Here is a 23,212-nt window from a genome sequence, read left to right as displayed (position 1 = left end):
ATACCAGAGCCCTTGCTTAAAACATGACCAAGATCAGATTCATAGTATGATGCACCCACTCTTTTGACTGAACAACCATGCACAGGTTCTGCAGTGTACAAGTACACCCCATAAAGCACTAGCAGCACAGGACTCCATTTTCATGAATAGTTGTGCCACAGACACCTGGATTTTGTGTGACCAATCCTCCAGTCACGTACATGTTCTGCCATGCAATATAGTAATAACTGAGGCCCTTGTGAGAAAGATGGAAAGGAATGGGACAGATTATTTAAGTTATCAGACCACAGGTTTTTCGTTTGGAAAGAACAAACAATCCTCAGGGAGAAGAGGATGACAGGCAGTAATCAAAGTAGGTGAGATCCAATTTGCAGACTACTATTTTTCCTGAAGATGCAGAAAGAGATGCTCAGCAGATCTAGCTGCTTTGGTAACAGCTTAACATTTCAAAGCTTCTTCATAAGCAGGAGAGCTTTTACATTAGGGAGATTAATTTCAGTCTCCACAGAAACTTTGAGCTTGAACATATTCAGGCATGTAAAGACCAAGCAACTTCAGCCAGAAGATTACATGAAACTAAGTCCAATCAACCCATACACTCAGCAGAAAGAGCAAACGCTGCCTAGCCCTGTCTTGCTGTGACCCAAGAAAAAAAAAAATGCAGCAGGGATGCTGTCACATTTATGCTTACTTCAATGGAGAGCAACATCACCCTCAGTGTTACTGGCTCAAATAGAACCTAAATAAATAAATGTAGGTAAAGCCTACAGGGCTTCAAATATGACCATGCAAAAGTCTGCTTTGGAATTTGAGAACTTATAAGCTAACTGTAATACAATTAAAGCATCCCTCTTGAAATAACTTAAAAGCAGGTAAAGATAATTTAACCTATCAAAATTGGCTAGACAACCATGGAAATGGTGCTGTGAGCAATCAAAATTATGTTAATTATATAAAGAAGAAAACTGATCAAATTATTCCATTAGACTTCCTTATTCTGCAAAATCATAACATATATTAATTATTCCACTTGTAAATTATAAAGTCTGTAGTGCAACTACAGCCACTACATGAGCAAGAAGGTGTATGGGGGGGAAGTGTTCCAAAGAAACTTCGTACCTTGTTGATTAACAGCAGAGGATTTTACTTTGCGCTTGATTGGCTTCTCTCTCTCAGGATTTTCTTTTGTGGAGTTATTCCTAGTGTTATGACTGTTATCAGATTGGCTAGAGACTGGTAAAATATTCTGGTTCTTGGAATGTTTGGTCGAATTCTCCAGTACTAGAAGGATAAAAAGAAAAGAATAAAAAGAAAAGAAAGATATTTATAAGGAGTACTTGATACCATATGTTCAATCTTATCCGGCAAAAAAGGAAGTTACATATCCTATTACAAGCAACTTGAATTGTGATCTAGGAGTGAAAAAAGTTTCCTGGATTAAATAACATACCTTAACCTGTTCAATTTTTCACTGATGAACCTCAAGGCTTGAAAACAACACCAGTCTTAACTGAGACAAACACATTTGATTTTCCAAAAATCAACATTTATGTTTAGAAATATTCTCCGCATAACAAAAAGCTAGCAGGAAAAGTAACTCCACCAACTCACCTGACTTTCCTGACCCTGCAGTAGTATTAGGTTTCGTAATTAAAGGCTTTATTGTTAAAGGCTTTCCTCCCGAAGAAGTAGATGGTTGCTCTGTAGAAGCCACATCTGTTATCCCCCTATTGCTTCTAGTCCTTACAAGAGAAGAGGTTTCAGCTGCTTTTCCATTCATCTGAGGTGGGGCATGTCTCAGTGCTGTTGATCGCACAGGTATAGAAGATGAAGAGGAGGCAGAAGTTTCTCCCTTCAGCTGAGGTTTTATTAATCTCCTTTTCCTTTCAGGACTGCAAAAGAATTAACAATTTGAAACCTGGATGACCACTCTTATGTTGCACAGGAATACATAAAAATAAATACTAGTGTCTGAGACCACAGGAGAAATACAATGAATCATCTCTGTATCAAGAACATTACAAGCATGACGTTTTCTGAAGAAATTTCTGTAGTTGTGAGCCTCTAAAAAGTGAATCTTTAATAAAGGATCACAATACATGCTGCAGGTATGACAAAATATGAAGCCATCACTACCCTCACAATACTAATTTACTGTACATGTTCAGCACTTACACTAGGATAGCTCTAGTTAAAGGTTTAAAACCTCCCACACCATAGCAACTTGCATTTCAAAGCTATCATTCTGCAACACAGGGAACAATAAAGGAAGTATTAAGAAACCACCACGTTAAATTCTACTATTTAGGTATGTCAAACATGCACAGCTTTTCACAAATACTGTACAGAAATGAACATACCTCGATGCGACGCTACTGGAAACTGAACTGCTTCTGCTTCTTTTTTTCCTTCGTCTCTTTATTGTATTTCTTTTATGAAAGCGCAGGGCAGATTTATAATCTGATAAAATAGAACTTATATGTTCTTCAAAGAAAGCAGAAAGGCGCAAACTCATGCTGTAGATCTAAAAAAGAAAAAAGGCACTAAATGAGCAAGTTTTCTACTCTTCCAAAGCATCCATTTATTTATCTATCACGGTGCAATAGCTAGAAAAGGGTACGGACCAATATGGAAATGTTTTAAAGAAATATACAGTTTCTTGCAACACATTTACACTAATCCAGTTTGCATTAACTGTTCTCACAATTTGAAAAGTATATTATGACTGAAGATCACATACAAGCAAAAGTAAAATCTGGAAAAGTCACATTTCCAGCTGTCACTTTCCAACTGCATTTCTAGAATGTTTTCCTTTCTATGTGTGTCCTAGCTGTGTTCTCAGCTGAACATGAGCCAGCAGTGTGCCTGGATGGCCAAGAGGGCCAATGGCATCCTGGCGTATATCGGGAACGGTGTTGTCAGCAGGAACAGGAAGCGATTGTCTCCCTGTACTCAGCTCTGGCTGGTGAGGCTGCACCTTGAGTACTGTGTCCAGTTTTGGGCCCCTCACCGCAAGAAAGACATTGAGGCCCTGGAGAGGGTTCAAAGAAGGCAACAAAGCTGCTAAGGGGTCTGGAGCACAGGCCTTATGAGGAGCGGCTGAAGGAGCTGGGATTGTTCAGTCTGGACAAGGGGAGGCTGAGGGGAGACCTTATTGCTCTCTATAACTTCCTCAAGGGAGGTTGTAGTGATCTGGGAGTTGGCCTCTTCTCTCAGGTAACTAGTGATAGAAGTAGAGGGAATGGCTTCAAGCTGCACCAGGGGAGATTTAGGCTGGACGTTAGGAAATACTACTTTTCTGAAAGAGTGGTCAGGCACTGGAATGGGCTGCCCAGGGAGGTGGTGGAGTCACTGACCCTGGAAGTGTTCAAGGAGCATTTGGATGTTGTGTTGAGGGACATGGTTTAGTGAGTACTATTGGTGATAGGTGGATGGTTGGACTGGATGATCTTGAAGGTCTTTTCCAACCTTGTTGATTCTGTAATATTCTGAAGAAACAATAGAGAAAGACCCCTCGTGGAATTTACTTGGTCATACACAGGATCAAGAAAACTAATTTTCTTCTGCGTTATGTTGCACCCATACATCCTAAATTTGAGCACCACTTTATTCTTCTTATGGATGAATTAGTACTACTGCTGAGTTGGTTGCAATAACTACGATAGATGAATTAGAACTACGTAGGCACATATTTTTCTTTTTTTTTTTTTTCCCCCCTCTGTTCTTGGATGGCTTACAGAGACACAATCAAACTCACTTTAGATCACAACTAACTGATGGCACACAGTTGCTATTAATTCTGGAAACAAATTCATAAATGAACTGACTAGATATTTTAAGAAGGGACACAGAAAAATCTTGAAATACAAAGCATAACAACAGTATTGCAATAAATGCCTATCCCATGACATATCAAATTATTTGAGTGCCAGACTAAACAGTGGAAGTGACAGATACTCAGAGCATTTCTGGAGAGGACATCCAAAGAAAATGTGTAAAATACGTGAAAATATGTAAAAATTAGATACAAATGTATGTTAGATGTGCCAAGAAAAAAAATCCAATGGATTTTACATTTACTTTTCAAGAAAAGCATCAGTGATGTAGAGTAAGATACTAAAAATATCACTGAATTGTAAGACTGGGAATAAAAACAGTGCCATGCCTATACACAGAAGCACACATTCCAGAATAAAAAAAATGCCTAACCACAAAACACTCCACTTTTGCTTCTAAGTAAAAAAAAGCTTAATTCTACTAACCTGGTCTGTTTGGAAGAAGATGGAAAAGAATATAACAATGTCAGAAGAAACAATGAAACCACACTGGAGCTTAAACAATGGCCAGAATTCTTCTATCTTGGTTTTAGCTGATAAAGTGAGATCAGGACAGAATCTAGATCTACCCCAAAAGCCTTGCTCTTTGATACAACGACAGGAGAAGTGATTGATTTTTTCAGTCAGCTCAAACTGTGAGTGGGACTACTACTGACTGAAAAGATAACAATCACTGATAAAGTCTTGCTAAGAACTTCCATTAAGATAGATGTTCATGCACTTTAGGATGATAAAGTCCTAATGATTAATATGCTGCTTAAAAGTCAGTTGTGAAAGCTAGTGAAGACATCAAAACATATTATCAGAAAAGTTACACAGTATGCTTGGACACGCCTAGGTAGCCTTCAACAAAAGCCACATTTGTACCTTTCACCTCCAGCAGATAATGCACCTACCAGTGAATTTGAGAGAAAATGTTAAGAAATCTACCTGCAGAAAGGTATTTCAGTACCAGCTTAGTAACAGCAGCTTTGTAGGCTCAATTTTGTGCAAGATTTTTGGGAAACAGACCTGTTTAAGTGCCTCTTTACTATCTCACCACATCCTAGTGAACATTAGAATTCTCTGCTCTTGTGATAGTTCAGTTTTGGACAACATCATAAGTGGAGGAAGTTGAGGGTACGTAGATGTTCATATCTGTATGCACAATGAAAATCCCATTTCTTCTCCAAAATATCAGTTACACTCTACTACTGTACACACAGTCACATTTCTACCATCTTGCCTTCAGCATGGATCTCCCTGCAGATCCACTTGGAAATATTTTGAAACAAAGTGCAGAATATCGGAAATACAGACACTTAAACAGCAAACTTTCTTTCAAAATACAAGGTTGCACTACCTTCTCAGAAATATTCATGTTTGAAAATCAGAAATAATTAAATTGATTACTGTAAAAAAAAAAAAAAAAAATCTAATTTCTGATTTTCTGCCCTGTTAGATTTTTCTAAAACAGTACATATTCTTAAATAAATAAATAAAATCTTACCCTTGATCTTTTACTTGGTGTGTAGGCCTTTGAATTGCTGAAAATAAGTCTCACATCTTTACACAACTCCATTGGTGACTCATAGTTACCAGCTTCCAGTGTTTCTCTAACAGTAGCAAAATCCATAGGCGTGTCAATAATATCTCTGTAATCCTGTTAAAAAACAGCAAAGTATTATAAATTTTTTTTCAAGCCTCAATATATCATTTTGATTTGAATGAATTTGATACACCTGCTAAAGCTTCATATTGTTTTCACATGCTAGCATTAAAACACACAGTTTGAATATTTTAATCTGATGACAGCCTTAGCGCACTTCTGTTGAAACCTGAGCAGTCGCTCAGATGGAGATCTAACAGTTTAAGAAAGTTAATACTGAAATAACGAAAAGTGCACAGACCCTGTTCAAACCAATCATAGAATTTTTACTAGGCTACAGAAGAAACAAGAGAACAGTCATATGATAAGAAGCTCAAATGATGTTGAATTAAACCATCAGAACGTATGCAACCTGTGCAAGTAACTCTGAATGTAAAAAGCTAGAGAGGACAGCTCAAACCTAGTAAAGTGCTCCTTATCAACTCACTCAAGAATCTGAATCACAAAGGCTGGCTACTCGTAGTTAGCCATGGCACAAAGTTGAAGTTTCTTCAAAAATTACGGTGTACAGAGCACCAAAACTACAGTGAATTAATGTTCCCAGAGCATCAAGACCGACCTAACCACTGACTTCTGAAAAGAATCCTCTTTTTTTCTAATTGAGACAAGTGATTTATCCCAGATTCTTTAGAGAAGAAAGAAAGAGATCCAAGGCAACAAGACTTTTGTGTTAAAACATTCAGTTTTTACAACTGGCTGCTCACAGCTATTTTCATTCCAGTGAAATCATCCAGGCAGAAAGTTGTTATTGTTATTACAGTTAATATTTCACTACAGTGCTTCAAAGGGTACTACTTCTGCAACAGTCTTGATGACTGTGATATGAAAATTACTCTTAGTTTGTATATTTCTGAAATGAAAACAAAAAATATGCCACAGTAATATCTGTCACAATAAGCAACCAAACATATTCTCTTCATATGTGACCATTTTTCACCCAGGAAAGGATACAGGCATCTTAATCTCAAAAGCTGTGTACTTACAACACAGTCATCTCTTTTAAGAGAGCAGAGATGTACAATTTATTTTGAAATTAAAGAGATAATAAACATTATTATCAAGCGACAGTCAAACACTGATAGAAAAGCTCTGTCAATAACACTGCCTGAAGTTTCAATTAAATGAGGTGAAAGAATGGTCACAGTTGAAAGAAACCTAACAGCACTATTATAATCAATCTTGCTGTTCTCAAACTCACTGGATATTCAAGGAGATCCACCGGCTGCCGAAATGGTTCGGAGTCTTCACACTGAAAAATGAGATTCAGCAGCTCCTGGCACTGCTTCTTCCATGATTGAATGTCATATGACTGGGCCCTATTACGTAGCCGCCTCTTCGGCTGATGATCCTGAAACGATAATATTGTCTGGTATTTATTCAATAAACCATCTCTCTTTTTACAAAATCAAATGTAAAGGGTACCCTGCAGGACACAAATTCTAATTAATTAATTACTAATGTGCAACAGAATCACAGAACTGTAGCAGCTGGAAGGGACCTCCAGAGATCAGAGTCCAACCCAAACAGCCCATGCAGAAATTCTTTTATACTGGACAACTCAGGAGAGTGACACTTCAGTCACAATAAATTCAAAACTTTCCAAAAGATGAGATTACACAATTAAAGACATACAATTTTAAATCCAATTTGTTTACAAAGACATTTCATATTATTTGATGCACTATAAACAACAAAATATGATTTTACCTTTCTTTTTCTAGTGGAAGTTCCTGGCACATTTGTATCTTTCTCTTCTTCCTTTGAGCAAGATAATGAGTTGCATAAAAATGTTAAAAAAATATAAGCATAGATGAGTAGGTAAATTCTGTCATATTTCATCTCGTAATTTGAGTCTTAACAATTCTATCCCTGTCTCTCTAGAAAGCATTTTGTGTGACCATCAGTTTTGAGAATCTCTCAGAAGTCTAAGAAAAACCTGTCTGCGCTACAGGAAGAGAGGCACCTGGATTTTTACCAGTTTCCCAGCTAACAAGAAACACCTAATTGGCAACATACCCTACTCTGTAACAGTGACTGAACAAAGTATTTTTGCATCCAGTCAGAAAGATGCTTCAGTCTCATTTGTCCAATCCAGCAATGCCAACATTCAAGACACAACCACTTACCTCATCAGAGTCAGACAACACTTTCTTCTTCATTGCATTGTATAATAGAATGATGTCATAGCAACTCTGGTCTCTGTACAAAAAAAAAATACATGCAGCTTTATTTTCTGTCTTCATCTTCGGAATCAACTGTATTTTGCATAGAGTAAGGACAATATTTATTAAGTCATACTTAAATGAAGTGATGAAGTGTTTAGTGCCCTAGAAATACTTAGAGGACCACATTAATAAGAAAAGCTAATCTACTGCTCAAAAGCTGCAAAATATTTTCTATATTCCATAAAATACAGAATGCTTAACAGTGACATTTCAAAATGAAAAACCATAATCCCTTACCATGAGCTTATTAGCATTAGGAAAATCTATTATACTTCATAAAGGGCTTTGCAGACTATTCAGCTTTATAAGAAACATTTTATACGTGTTTCTAGTTCACTTAGATGAGTATATTAATCGGCACAAACTATAGTCCATTATTAAATAAGAATATTCATGCGTTGCAGTAATTTAGGTAAGTCAATTAAAAACACACACTTTTAATAACACCGGTGTGCTTAATTAATCAAAAGAAAAGAAGCTATGTAGGATAAAGACATTAAAGAACTAAAATTATTAACAGTGCAGCCTTTCATGTGTGTATCTGTTCCTAAAAGTGGGTTTCATTAAAACTTTAATATCTGAAGCAGTTAAGTATTTTTCACTGTTTTTGCCAGTGTCTGAAATCAAACCTCAGATTTATGTGTGGTTACAGAAGTCTTAGATTTTCAAGTAAGTAATGTAAGTCTAATGTTTTTAAAAGAAAATACTAACACTTTGTTCAACTAATGAAGCATCTTGCCATTTTAACTATGTAAAAGCAGATGCACTCATTGCCTACAAGCAAATCAGGACAGCAGGCATAATAAGCTCTAGCAAACTTTAGATTGCAGACGGTCACAAAAAAGGTTTGAGACTGTTTCTAATGACTGCAATGCCTCCAATTTTTATTTTGTACACCAACCATCACTTTCAGGCACATTCAGCTGTAAAGATTTTAGAATTAAGTTCCCAGTTATACTAAGAAAAGCAGTAATAAAATTAAATATATCCATAATTCCACAGATACTCAGACCCACATTTATTATTCAGTAAAAAGTCTCCAGTCAATGTATAATAAAACTTCATCTTGTTTTGTAACCTAATGTCCTCTTGTTTTGTAAACAAAACTTTCTTTTTTTCTGCCCTAGCAGCAGACAACTGGCTTATTGAAGCTACAGAACCACATCTTTGTCACTTATATTCCAAAGAGCTAAAAGACCTTGGTAAGAAACTCACTTTATGAAGTGTAGCAGAAGATCTGTGACAAATTTGGCAGACTTGACAATAGGACTTCCAGGTTCATTAAATGTGCGAGTATTATGTTCTATGTATCGGACTTCCCACATTAATGAAGAAAGTCGTCTGTGCAAGAGAGAGGAGTCAACATCATGGAAGAAAACAGTATCAAACAGACTACATTTCTAACAACATATTTTAAAAGAGGAGAGAAAGCCTCATATTGTTCTTCTAGTGTATTATTCTGTTCATTTTTTGACATTAAATTAGAAAACATAAACGCTCAGACATATTACCCTACATCACCAGCAGAAGGAAGCTTCCTCTGGTTTCTTGTCCTCCCGTGTCCTGACATTATACAGATAGCTTGCACTCCCCAGAAAGATTCACTTGTAATGCTTTCGCTATTACTAATCTTTTATAATATAAATAACCCAGCATGTATCACTTCTTAAGTCACAGTTGAGAACTGTAATGATGAAAATGCATTAGAAGTACACATCTTATTCTAATAAGTGGCAATGATCAGAATTCCTCACACGTCTGATTTAGTTAAATGACTAAAGAATAGTCACAATATTGTGACTATATATATATATATATATATATACATACACACACACACACAAAAGTATAATCAAAGCAAAATAAGCATGTGTGTGAGTGTGTACGAGTGTGTGCGCGCACTGTAGAAACATACTGGCATTCTGAGACTTGTTTCAGAAGAGGAAGAATGCCCTAAGGCAGGACTCATGAAAAGCTACTGAAGACATCAGAAGCAATCAGAACTGCCATTCCTCCACACATTAAAGGAAAATAATTCACTGGAATACACAAAGCAATAATCATTAGCTAACCAAGCCCAGACAATCCTACAAACTAGTAAAAACCAATTTACTGAAGAGGCTATGCCAATGACCAAAAATAACTGATGCTTTTGACGAAAGGAAACAAACCCAAGTGACTGAAAACTCCTTGCCACTGCTGATGACATGGCAGTACATTAGAAAAGCCAAAGCTAGATTATCATGCAGTTAACATGGAACCAGATACATGTGCATTATGGCATTATAAAACATAAAACCTAGGCATCCTTTAAAAAATGAAAATGTGATTTCCGTTTAGAGTACTATCTCCAGTCAGTACATGTGAAGTTCTATGAACTAACATTGACATTTTGCCCAAATCAACATGCTGTGGAATCATAGAAATGTTTGAGTTGGAAGGGACCCTTAAAGATCGGCTTTTCCGACTCCCCTGCAGTGAACAGAGATACCTACAGCTACACCAGGGTGCTCAGAGCCCTGTCCAGCCTGACCTCGATGCCTCCAGAGATGGGGCATCCACCATCTCTCTGGGCAACCTGCTTCAGAGCCTCACCACTCTTACTGTAAAAAAGTTTTTTCCTTATATGCCATCTAAATCTCCTCTCCTTTTAGCTTGGAACCATTTCCCCTTGTCCTGTTCAGATGAATTCAACAAAAGCACTAGAAGGAGACTCAATTGCAAACCATAAATTTTCCAAAACAAAAAAGCAAAAAGTAGTATTTTAAAGGAATGTGCTCCTTAATGGATAATATTTTTACTGCATATAAAATACAATGATTGCAATCACAGTTTAGGGGAAAAGTCAAAATCGCATTAAAAAAGTTAAAATTACTTTTGTTGCTGTCCAACCATTTAGAATTTCAGGGCCAGCAATTTAAGAAACTATGTTCCATTTCATGTCTTAACATGATAATGCAATATTTAAAATCAAACAAACAGAAGTACATTATATACCTATAAAACACTTGACAGGCGTCTAAGGTTTCGCCTATTAAAAAAAATCAGAAGCAAACTTAATTTACTTTGCAATACTTTTCAAATCTCACATGACATAAACAAGAATTGACATCCCATAATTGTAAAATGCATTTTGGTCAAGAGATGTTCAATCCCTGTAGGATAGAAGATTAGACAAACAGAAAAACACACCTGTGCACATTTCTAAATTGGGTATAACAAGACTAACAGCTACCAAAACCACTGCTGGCAATATTTCACAGCAGTAACTGAGACTTGGATCTAACCTGTAAAATCTGCTTTCCAGTCTTTGTTTAATGGTACTCAGGTCTGTGGGATATGCCACAACAGTGCAATACATTGGGTAAGCTTGAAGATCCACAGGGGCCACAAATGCAGATGCGATATCTACACAGAAATCAAAATAAATCCAAGTTACATACCACAAAAACAATTAGAGTTCCAAGAATTTCAAAGTTTCCTCCTGCAACATCTGCTATTTTTTCATGCTTGAAACACATGATATTTATCCAAAATCAACGGTAATAACCATGCTAGATACTCTGAACAATTTGTAGTATTTTACGTATAAAATGTTTGCTCACATGTATGCTGCTAGTACAAGTGCTGTATTGCACACCCATCCTATTATGCATGAAGCACCATGCTCTTCAGAGACACAGCAAGTGAATGCAAAATAAACACATTTGAAAAGTAAATTTAAACATATAAATTACACGCATAAGAAGATACGCAATTCAGAATTATTATTTACAAGACACATTCATTCCATTTAGTTTTATATTGCCACTCTCTCAACTTCAAACAAAACAACTCATTAAATTCTCACCATAAAAGCCATAGTAGTATTTTGATCTCATTAAGATATGGAGAAAAGCCATTCTCAATATAAAACAGAAATACAATTCTCCTATCTTGACCAAATAGCAAAGAAGCTATTTCATACTGATCCACCATAAAGCCAAAGACCACTGGGCAATTTAAGTCTATGCAGCTGGCCCAAATTCTGTTTGTTTCCCTCCCCCCCATGCTTAAAGCATCATGTCTGCTTAGACATCATTCTAAAATTTGAAACTAAGAAGGAAAATAAAGAGAAAAGCAAATAACGCCTTTAAAGTATGTCTCCAATGTTTTCAAAAATCAGAAACTCTTCTTCTGAAAGTTGCTAACTTTCTCTTGTAAACCTTTGAGCAACAGCTACTTTGGACCAATGCACACCACATATGCTATAGTTAAATTCCAAACTAAGTAGTATGCCATACAAAAAATGAAAAACGTGAAACTTTCTCTGATAAAAATACACGGTGAAAACAATCAAAACTTCCTTTCCTCAAAATTTTTAAATATAATTCTATAATTTGGATTAGTACATTACATATAAATTTTATTTCTTTTGGAAGCAAAAGGAAGCTTCTTATAAAACCAAAGGAATCGTAATGTAGGATACTCAGGAGTCAAAAGTATTTCAAAAGTTAATAGTTTTCCAGGATTTTTGAACATAAGTAATTCAAAATCAGAACTGTCTTTGGCAAGCTATATATATGTAATTTATGACCATTGTTACCCAAAGATCCGAGACTGCTGACTTATCACAGAATATACAAAGATTTGTGATTCAGCCAGTATTTCACTGATATATCTCCAGCTCACACACTCATCTTTGATCATGAAAATGTTGCAGTGATGTGTTTAGTGTTTTAACAATTACCTTATCCAAAACTGCCTTCTACTTCTAAGTAGTAATTGTTCTACATCCAAATAGCAAATGGCTTTTCATAAGTTAATCAATTACTTTATCCTCAATATTTGCTTTTACAGAACTTCTGGTTTTTTTCAGACACAACTGAGGTTATGTGGGGGAGAAAAGTGGAATTAAAACAAGGCTAACAGAGGAGAAACCTAGACATAGGAATCCATTCTCTAAACATATATTTTTTTCTACCTGTAGTACAATTAATAAGTATTCTATGCAACATAAGGCTGGCACTTCTAAGTCTAATAAGTAATTTGAGTAGCTAACATCAAAAATCAAATACTTGTTTTTACCATGCAAGACCCAACCCCCCTCACATACGTCGTTACCAAAACAAAAAACAAACAAACAAAAAAAAACACCTTTTAAAAGAAAGTTCAGGTTTTTGTATGTACTCACTATATGAAAAATTTAAAATGTGCAGTGATAAAGTTCTGTTCCATTTAATCAAATAGAAGGTTCATTATTATTTTTAGCAACATTAGCAGTTACTGATCTTTGTAATTTCAGAAGTATACATGAGCATAGGTACAAAACATAATACAAAAACACTTTCTATAATATTCAAGACATACCTAGAGTCATGAGTTGGTTTATGCCTGCAATAATTCTGTCACACTCCTGGTCTCGTGTCCTGGAGCCCCACTCTCCATCCAGAGGTTTATAGAGCAGTGTTCTGCGCTCTTCGTCTGTTAAAGGAACACTAGTCCCCAGTTCTTCTGGAAATACAGCTAGAATGTAAATTCAATGAAATATTCATCTTTGTATCTCAGGAAATACATGAATCGACTCAATTAAGAAAAATTAATTCAAAATGTAGATCATCATTCCACTAATGAAGACAAACATCATTTTTGTATTAAAAATGTTTTGAGCAAATCATTCAGTATCCTAGTTCTATTGTTGTATTTTAAATTTAAATCTTTATGATGCAATTTGGTGTGCAAATCCTTTATTAAACTAGATTTACTGCCTTCCAAATAGCTAACTGCAGAATTTATTTTACAACCAATTAGGGTAAACTTTCATCATAATTAAAGTTTATGTTTGTTTCTTAAAACCCCAAATTCTTGGCAATGCAGCCAGGATTTGTAGTGGACAATTTGCAGACAGAGCTAAGATGTGTGATGTTAGACACTGAAACAGTCTCCGTAGAGAGATTCAGCCACGGAGGGATTCAACAACCCTGCCAAATTTTTTCAAGTCAAATACTAAAAGCAGAACTTCTGAGCAATCAAAATGAGGTGCCATCAGTCTGGCATTCTTAATGATCTACCGACTTTGACAACCCATAATGTAACAGGTAGATTTTCAGAGAACAATGCACACTGCTCTTCTTTAACTTTCTTTTTTTTTTTTTGAAAAAAAGTTATAACACAAGACAGCATTTGTTGATGCAGTGTGGATACAAATACGGATTCAGTTATCTGCTTGCTGTAGTTATTTACTCTGGTCATATTAGTACTCTTGATTTTGACTTATTTATAAGAAGTACCAATTAAAAGAAGGGTTGAAATGAAAAAAAGTAGAAATGAAACATGTACAACTTGAAAGAATGAAGAATTACACATGGTTACTTGTGGATGACAAAATTAGCAAAAGTTTCCCATAAAATAGAAGGAAAAAATACTGATTTTGCTTTACTTTTTAACCAGATTTTAATAAAATCATCAAAACATTCGAGTAAAGAAGAAAAAAAATGCAATATTCTGTCCTTGGCCCGTGAATAGTGCCCCTGCTGTACTGCCCACTCTGCTGCATGTTTATCTGCCACAAGTTCTGGATCAAACAGGCCGCAAAGCTTATATGACCAAATGCTCTCACTGGCACATGTGGAGACTTCAATGCACAGAACACCTGCAATCATGCCAAGACTTCTGAGAATAGGCAGCTTAAAGCTGTCATGGGGCACAGGCTTAACTTCAAACCTCTCTAAACGCATAACAAGTTAACTGCAACGGTACACTGCCTACTAGGAGTGTTTGTAACATTCCTGGCTATTTCTATACACTTTGTTCAAGCCTGCTTTTTTCCTAAGGGAAAGTTGTCAGCCCATTTATCTTGGTCCATAATTTAGTTTGATCATTAGCAATGTTCTTTAAACGCACTCCTTCAGAGGTGAAATTGTACAACGTTTTTTACTTCCTTATATACACTCTTAAAGTAAACTGAATTATTAATGTACCATACCATTAGTTGGTATCAGCTCCATGTCCCAAGGACTCATCTTCTCAGTATCTCCATTATCCCAGCTTAAAAAATAACCACATTTAAATTACTAATATTGCTTAAAGTAATTTAATGTTTGTAATAACTTATTTAAATTTAAAAGACTATTGTAATAAACTGGTACAGCAAGATGCATGACTGAATTTAATGAGAGGAAGTTGCTCAGTCAATATGTCAAATGAAAAACTTAATTATAATAGATTGAAGATAAGTTTGCTAACCAGACATTGTAGCACTGAAATAAGCTATCGGGATAATCGGGCTGAAGGGGTTCCTGGCTTTCAATTGTTCCAAACCACCAGGCATCATCTATTACTGATCTGAAGCGGTCACCTAGGTAAGAGCACAAAATAATTTCATCAATGCAGGGCACCTTATTCCTATGAAGAAAATTGGTTTACAGATACCTTCAGCTTGCTCTTGAATAGAGATCTCTTTAAATGCTTGCAGCATGAACAGAAATATGAATCACATTATTTAAAGAAACAAATGAAAAAACCAACCACAATGAAACTCTTAAATTCTTTCTGAAGGTTACCTTTAAATCAAAATGAAGCAATTAAGAATGGGCACAAATAAAAACAATCAGTGGCTTACAAATATAATTCCATGACCTTTATATATGAATTTATTTCTTAATTTCATACAGAACTAGGACATTGCAATGCTGCACCTTTAAGACTAAAATCTACTTGCATTAAATGCCACATGCTATCTTAAAATAACTACGCACTGACACCTCTGTACAGGGAATACTTTTACATCCTGCTGAGCAAATTCTCCTTAGTTTCTGAAGTGTTTTTCAGCTATGTGTATAAACAATTTCCAACTGCAAATCAGAGGTTCATTTCCTTTATTCTGCAGGCAATCTGACTGATAGAATTTAATTTATTAAAGATTCCTCAAAAGGTTTGCAGTCATTTATGATGACTTGAAATGGTTCACTATCGCAATGCAATCGTAAGCTAAGCAAAAAGGTCAGAAGCATTGTTTAAAGAATTACACATCAGAATACAAAGAACACACGTCATTGTAATTTTTAACACTTTCCATAAGACATGCCACAGAAATTAGAAACAATTTTAGTGAAGCGCTTACTTCACTCAATCCAAGAACAAAGATCATTTAAATTATCTGAGATTCCAAGAACTGTACACTCTTGTTTTCAAGAGATTTGAAAACTATGCATGCCACTTTCTAACCTTCAGCAATGCAATCCTCCTCCAACAAACTCACATAAAGGAAATAGTCCACAACCTCAACAAGCTCAAATGCTTGCTGCAGTTGTCTGAATTATTAACGACTACATACATTCTCAAGACATTCTGCTTTCTTTGCTGCACTTTTTTTTTTTTAAATGGACTGCATGTATACATATCAAATACTAAACTTCCATTCAGCGGCTAAAAGTAACAGAACAAAGTAATTCATACCAGCAAAATCTGAAATGCAATATCCAAAATGAAAATAAGGGTTGATGCCGTATTCTACAGGAACAGAGTAGCCTGAAGAGCTCTTACAGAACAGCCTCCCTGCATGGCATTCCCCAGCGATCAGTTTTAGGAAGAGACATGAGTAGGTATGATTGTGAGTGCCTTCGTGATGCTAAGCACTAAGCAGTTCAAAACCACATAAAGGAACATATACCACCTGTCTCTTCACATTTTTTCAAAAGCCACAGCATTCCTATGGACAGAATGCTAAGGTAAGAAGAGCACGTAATTGAAAATGCTCACAGATGGATCCCTTCAACCATTATTTTGCCCTTAATGTGATCTTATCTATGGGACACAAGAAAGCTATCTATGAAGACATTAAATCAAAAATTCTTGTTAAAAGAGGGATTTAATATAATTTTCCAAAACTGAATATCACCAGATAATGTCAGTTTGGTGGAATTATAAAATATATGCTAAACTTACAGTGACTGCTATCCAAGAGGTATGTATGCGTACCTGTCTTAGAGGAATAGCAAATGCTCAAGGAATCCTACCAGAATGTTTTAGCTCAAATATTAGTATTCTAGTTCAACCAGAAGACAATGAGATGCAATAAATACATACCTGAGTACAAAGAAAAATCTATCACTCCTCAGACTTTTTAAGTGTGTTATCTTAAGGACTGATACACTTAAAAATCACAGGAACTCTTGGTATTAAAAAATGTAAATAATATATAAAGGAAATATTCTTCCTTTTCACCACCACAAAAAATCTCAAACATAACAAAAAAAAAACACAACCCACCACCTAGGATCATTACTGGTTAAGAAATAAAATGTTTTAATGACTTAGAATGAAGACAGAATATTTAATATTCAGTGATCCTTCTAACAGTAGCTATAAAAATATTCATCTGTAGGCTAAGAGACAGAAATCGTAAAGAAATAAGAAATGATAGTAATGGTAGTCCTGAGAGATCAAACTAGTAACTGCTCAGAACATTTTAATATTGTGTTCTACACTGCAACAAAATACTGCAGTGTTTGTTCTAACTACATTAAGTATGTACTTGGAAAATACCCAATGTCAAGAAGAGACCAGGGTAGCACTTCAGAAGACTCCTGGAAGAGCTGTAACAATTTTAGCATCAGTGCCTTTCCTACGCCTGCTTTAGTGTTTCATACAGTCTCACAAAAGGAGACTATTTTAACACTATTCTTACCACCCAGAAGAGGAACTGAACAATGAACCCTGAAACACAGTTGTCAGAGTTATGAACTTGTATTAACCTGTAATGACTTGAGACTTACATTATTTGCCCAGAAATCTTGACAAAAGATTCTGGAGCTTAGAAAAATACTTTTTGTGTAGTCGTGTATTTTTCACAACTGCAGGTTTCTCAAAATATAATTGTGATCCTAGGGAGGAGGTGCTACCTGTCCTCATAGCTTTGAGAGTAAAAAGGCTAACAGCTTAAATTCCATCCACTAGCTCTAGATTTGTCACTTATTTCTGTCTAGGCTGTATACATGAGGCACAGCAGTCATTCTTTAACTGCTGCCACAATCCTGTGGAAACACATAGTGTGGCAAAGGAGAAGACCACTGATTAACGCCTATCAAGAAAAAGCAAAGATTGGTGACATTTTAGTAGGTGTTGACCAAACTTGTCTCCTACGGGATCTTAATGCTATATTAATCTTTAATGAGGAAATCAAGGTATATTTTCCTAATGATTTAGAAACTATGGGTTTTCACCATATTCCCTTAGATTTAAAGACTAGCTGTCCTTTTGAAGATCATTATGTGTGATAGGATATGGAACTTTATTCATATGACATGACGTAAGTTACGTTTATATATGCTACTGGCTTTCTTGGCCTCCTTGGCACACTGCTGGCTCATATTCAGCTGAGCGTCAACCAACACCCCCAGGTTCATTTCTTCCACACAGTCTTCTAGCCACAGATGGCCAAGAAGGCCAATGGCATCCTGGCTTGTATCAGAAATAGTGTTACCAAAGATGTGATTATCCCTTTGTACTCAGCACTGTGAGGCTGCACCTTGAGTACTGTGTTCAGTTTTTGGCCCCTCGCTACAAGAAAGATATTGAGGCTCTAGAGCTTGTCCAGAATAGAGCAACAAAGCTGGTGAGGGGACTGGATCACAAGTCTTATGAGGAGCAGATGAGGGAACTGGGATCGTTGAGCCTCCTCTTGTCCAGACTAAAAGGAGACCTTATCACTCTCTGCAACAATCTGAAAGGAGGTTGTGCTGAGGTGGGGTTCAACATCTTCTCTCATATAACTCATGACAGAACTAGAGGGAATGGCCTCAAGTTGTGACAGGGGAGATTCAGGTTGGATGTTCGGAACATTTTTTTCTCAGGGAGATGGTGGACTCACTGTCCCTGGAAGTGCCCGAGAAATATTTAGGTGTTGTACTAAAGGGAAATATTGATGGTAGGTGGAAACATTGATGGTGGACTGGATGATCTTGGGAGTCTTTTCTAACCTTCATGATTCTGTGATTCTATATATTACTAATGCACGCATATACTCAGCAAGGATGTCATAATTTATCAAGGACAGGATACCAATTCACCTCTCCTGGTAGAAAAATCAGATAAGAAACAATTAGAAAGAGCTTCTGACATCCAGCTGTTCCACTTGTTCAGGTTACTTAGCTACAATGAACTTAGGAGAGGACATCAAAAAAGAAATAGTGAACTCAGACTAAAAATGCAGCATATCTGCAGAAACATGTACCATACCAACTGTTACTGAACAGGCAATCAGATATACCATCATGTTGTTGCATTAAAATCTTCCCTTCTTTTATATGACACTTTGCCTGGAGTGGTAAAAAAAAAAAATAATAAAATAAAATAATGCCACCACGTCAGCTCTGCATATGCTACTCACAGCTCCTGAACAGAAGAACTGCAGGAATTGAATCTGTATGCCAAACAGTGCTAGTTTACAAAAACTCTGAGAGTTGGTTTAATATTATACCTATATATATGTTGTCTTATAATTCTCAAAACATGGTATCAAAACCAAATTTCTCCCTTAGGGGAAGAGTTCACCCTGAACTCTGAAGAATCAGTCATATTTGCTCAAGCTTTCAAGTTCAGGGACAATCTAAGAGTGTTCTTAGGAATAAGAACATGTTTATTTCATGACCTCCTGAAAGAAAACAGAGAAATGTTTTGTCATATCGTAGCTCTCCTCCCTTGTTTGATTTCATTGTTAAAAGGTGATCTTTGCTGTTATACAGAAAAGTTGAGTAGGAAGTAGATCTGACTGGAGTACATGCCAATTACAAACACTCTCCAGTATCCAACACTTTACCCAAACAAGTAAAGAGAGATAGGAAAGGTATTTTGTTTGAACAATCTAGATATCATAAATTTCTAATGGTTGAAAAAGTGTTTCTGTATTTCCAGAAATAAGCAGGTCTGAAAGAACTGAAAAAAAAATATTCTAGTAATAATTAGGTTGAAAGAGGGCCTTCAATCTGAAAAATAGAGAGAAAGGCAATGCATGGGATAAAATATGTCAGTTACCAATAAATATTGTATTTCTGAAAAGGTATTCTTCATTCCTCCCTGTAAACACACAACTGAAATTTTCTTTGCACCTTCATTCACAAATCAACTTCAGTATTCTGCCTGCTTGCCTGTTGCTTCAGTCAAGAACAAAGTGAGACTCACATGCAAATATGGCCAGACCTTATCCGCCAATTCCAGTATAATATAGGATTTATTTACCACACCCTACCTTTAAATAAGTTATAATGAAAATACAGAGATGTGAAAACAATCAAACAAAAAGACCTAGAAACCCCACATAACTTACCTATATTCCATCGTCTGTGTTTTGCATCATCAAATTGCTGCCTCAAAACTAGGAAGTCTATGACATCTGGCATGTCATGGTACCTAAATACAATAAAACACACAACTAATAAATAATACAAAAAATATGAAATAAGGCACTTATGTAGTAATTCAACACTTTGACTTCAAACCTTCAAAAACTACAGTTCTAGTCACTGATTTTCAGAGCAATCTAGAATTACCAAAAAAAAAAAAAAGCTCCAATTTGCATATAACAGTGCTTTTCTTACTTCATGGTGAATGATCCTCCAGTTAGTTTACCCGTATCAGGGTCAAGAAAAGCTAGTTTAAGACAGCAGAGAGTAGGTAATCCCACTTCATACTTAATCCCAACTATTTTCATCAACTCTTGCTCCTGGAATAAACAAAATGCTATGTTAGTTATCTTTAACTTCACTGGTAGTACAAGTTTCTGAAACATGACAATATGAGTGTACTGAAATTAGCAGATTTCCATCAGCACATATTAAAAAAATCAAGTATTTAATTCTGTATTGTTTGGAATATATTTTGCTATGAGATATAAGTGAAGTAAAAATAAAATCAGACTAACCGATTTTTGTTCAAATAATTCAAGGAAGAAGTACAATTCAAGGTATGATTTAATTTGGCTTTTAGGTTAAATTTTTCCCCCTGCGTCTATCTTAAGAACCCAATATTAGGAACATCTGTGTCAACAATCTTCTTCCAGTTAGTTTTCAAAATTCCTTTTTATATTAAGATACCAAAGAAAAATGAAAAATAAATCGTACCCGTAATTCCATTTTATGCCATGGTTGTTTTTTGGGATTAATACTATATATTTTGTTCTTCTTAGCCATTACAACATATGCTTCATGACCTTGTCGGAAATAGTAGACCTAAAAGTGACATGAGACAGTTAGCTAAGATTTTGAGTAATCAGAATGCTAGCGTACTGCTGTCATACAGTGTATGCACTCTCTCTTTTGTCAACTTCTTTTCTGCTTGTTTTTCCAGTATAAGTCACAGGTACTTAAAGAAATTAAGAGGACAAAGCAGGTATCATAAAATCTTTTCTGCTTAGAAAAGAGTAGGAAAGAATTGACAACACCATTTTCAATATGAGCAGAACATCCTAAATTACATGTGAAACCAGAACAATATCAATAGCAAAACCCAAACCATCCATTTATCATCACACTATAGCACAATTCCATGACAGTAAGAAATCCCACTACTCCACTTGTTTATTCAACACAGAAAGACAGCCCTAAGATGACAGTCAAGTATCACTAAATGGAGTATATAGTTAATTGCACCTTTTTTGAACAAGAAATACATTGGCTATTTTATTGGGAAGATCTTCACTTCCATACCACCAAATAAACAGCCTAACAAAAACAAGAACAAAAAATAGGTATTTTAAGCACTTATAACAAATTATTAAAAGTATTTTCCACTGCAAACTTCAACAAGTCAAAATCTAGAGTTTTAACAGAAACTGGATGAACATTTCTTGTCATAATTCCCTGCTGTAATAAAGTAAAAAAAAAAAAGTCATCATGGAATGAAGTAGGATGAAGGAACGATAGCTTAAATGTGAAGGCCTCACAACAAAAAGCAGAGGAAATGGCCCTCAATAAAACTACCATTGTTTTTCCATATGTTCACAGAACAGTTATATCACAAAACACTATAAAGAGCATCTGTCTTCTACACTTCTACACTGACTGTTACTGAATTTTCTTAATGTTTTATGGCATTTTTTTTTTCCTTTGACATAGAGAAGGACTTCAGCTTTATTTTACATCATAAATGTTTTATGCCCTTACATTTCAGGGCACTTGACATGCACAATATCCTCGAAGAACCTATGCAAAAAGGAAACAGAGATGGTATGTGCTATTGTTACGCACTGAATATAACTAAATACAGCACTACTGTTGTTTCCTGTTTGCACAGCTTTAAGAAAACAAATCTGTAATCTCTCTCCTTCCAAATCTTATAAAACATATCAACCAGCCCACCAAAACGTTCACAAGCTTCAAGACCTCTTTTTTTATCACATTTCTTCAATTAAATCTATCTTTTGTCTCTGGGGACCTCGAAAGTTACTTTCTAGTGAAAAGATAGTATTCATCATCCTAAAACAAATCTGGGAAAAGCAAGTATGAGAGAGAGAGAATTTCAGACTGAGCAACTTCATTACAAACATTCTCTCTATTGATGCAACTACTTCTACTTTCTAGGCACAGGATAGGAAATTCCCTGCTAACCAGTACACAGTTTTTTCAGCAAAAGAATGTAGCCTAATTACAGAGCCTAATTACTAGTATACAGTGCTATTCAGCAGGAACAAGACCAAACATGGGAGTTTATCTTACTTAACTGCTATGATAAGTCTTCTGGTAACGTGGTAATGATGAATCCCAGGATACTTCACTGTATCCAGAAGGTATCTGGCACCGAATATATTTGTATGGACTCAATCTTTAGAAAAGCACTGTCTCCAAAACACGTCTGGTAGACAGTCTAGGTACCTAAGCATTTTCTCTACCTGAAACACTGACTGAACAGCTACTCCTCTCAGTCTCATATAATTACTACATAGTTATGTTGCAAACTGGATTCAGTTAAAAAGCACAAATAAAAATTTGCATGTGCAACCACTGGCTCAGCTTCTAAGTTGGTATCCAAGAACAGCTCCAGCTCAGAATCAAAAGTTCTATAAACATGTCATAAGGAGAAGAACACACTGAATGTAGTAGAAGAAGCAATGTTATTGCAACAGCATGGGATAAAAAGGTCAAGACAAAGAAATACTGTGTGCAAAACATTTTAAGTATGGGAAAACCTTTGAGACGCTAAAGCAAATTTTAGCCTAATAAAAGAATGTTTTGAAGAAAATCCAAAATATTCCAGTAATAAATGGGGGGAAAAAAAACCAGATTTTTTAAAAAGGCAAAAACAAGCTGAAATTAAAAAAGAATACAGGGAAAAAGCTACAGTACCTCATCCCCCATCTGTGGTACAAATGGGCACCGACGAGGAACCGTGTCTGTAATCCAGGCTGAAGGCAGCCATTCTTCCAGTGTCAAACCATTTTCTGCCAGAACTCCTACAGCCAGCCTCTAAAGAAAATGCACACAAGATAATATGAGTAAAACAACATTTAGGGCAGCCCTGTGTTTTGGGAA

General features: G+C 35.8%; 1 protein-coding gene across 2 annotated transcripts in view; it reads right to left on the bottom strand.

Annotated features, from left to right (window-relative positions):
• PHIP (PHIP subunit of CUL4-Ring ligase complex) overlaps positions 1-23,212 on the bottom strand; it is a 106,628-nt gene that overhangs the window by 6,927 nt on the left and 76,489 nt on the right. For both annotated transcript variants that reach the window (XM_085217744.1, XM_085217745.1), the window contains exons 24-39: positions 23,027-23,146; positions 20,807-20,914; positions 20,285-20,409; positions 20,014-20,096; positions 14,934-15,045; positions 14,674-14,735; positions 13,059-13,214; positions 10,997-11,117; positions 8,925-9,050; positions 7,611-7,683; positions 7,192-7,242; positions 6,683-6,832; positions 5,326-5,478; positions 2,361-2,524; positions 1,612-1,892; positions 1,120-1,281 (exon numbers count right to left, since the gene is read on the bottom strand). In XM_085217744.1, coding sequence (XP_085073870.1) covers positions 1,120-1,281; positions 1,612-1,892; positions 2,361-2,524; positions 5,326-5,478; positions 6,683-6,832; positions 7,192-7,242; positions 7,611-7,683; positions 8,925-9,050; positions 10,997-11,117; positions 13,059-13,214; positions 14,674-14,735; positions 14,934-15,045; positions 20,014-20,096; positions 20,285-20,409; positions 20,807-20,914; positions 23,027-23,146 — 2,047 coding nt within the window. The remainder of the gene's footprint in view (positions 1-1,119; positions 1,282-1,611; positions 1,893-2,360; positions 2,525-5,325; positions 5,479-6,682; positions 6,833-7,191; positions 7,243-7,610; positions 7,684-8,924; positions 9,051-10,996; positions 11,118-13,058; positions 13,215-14,673; positions 14,736-14,933; positions 15,046-20,013; positions 20,097-20,284; positions 20,410-20,806; positions 20,915-23,026; positions 23,147-23,212) is intronic.

The sequence above is a fragment of the Meleagris gallopavo genome, chromosome 2 (genome assembly GCF_905368555.1).
Source record: "Meleagris gallopavo chromosome 2, MGAL_WU_HG_1.1, whole genome shotgun sequence".
Taxonomy (NCBI): domain Eukaryota; kingdom Metazoa; phylum Chordata; class Aves; order Galliformes; family Phasianidae; genus Meleagris; species Meleagris gallopavo.
The sequence above is the reverse complement of the archived record's forward strand: the minus strand, read 5'-3'. Positions and strand labels throughout refer to the sequence as shown.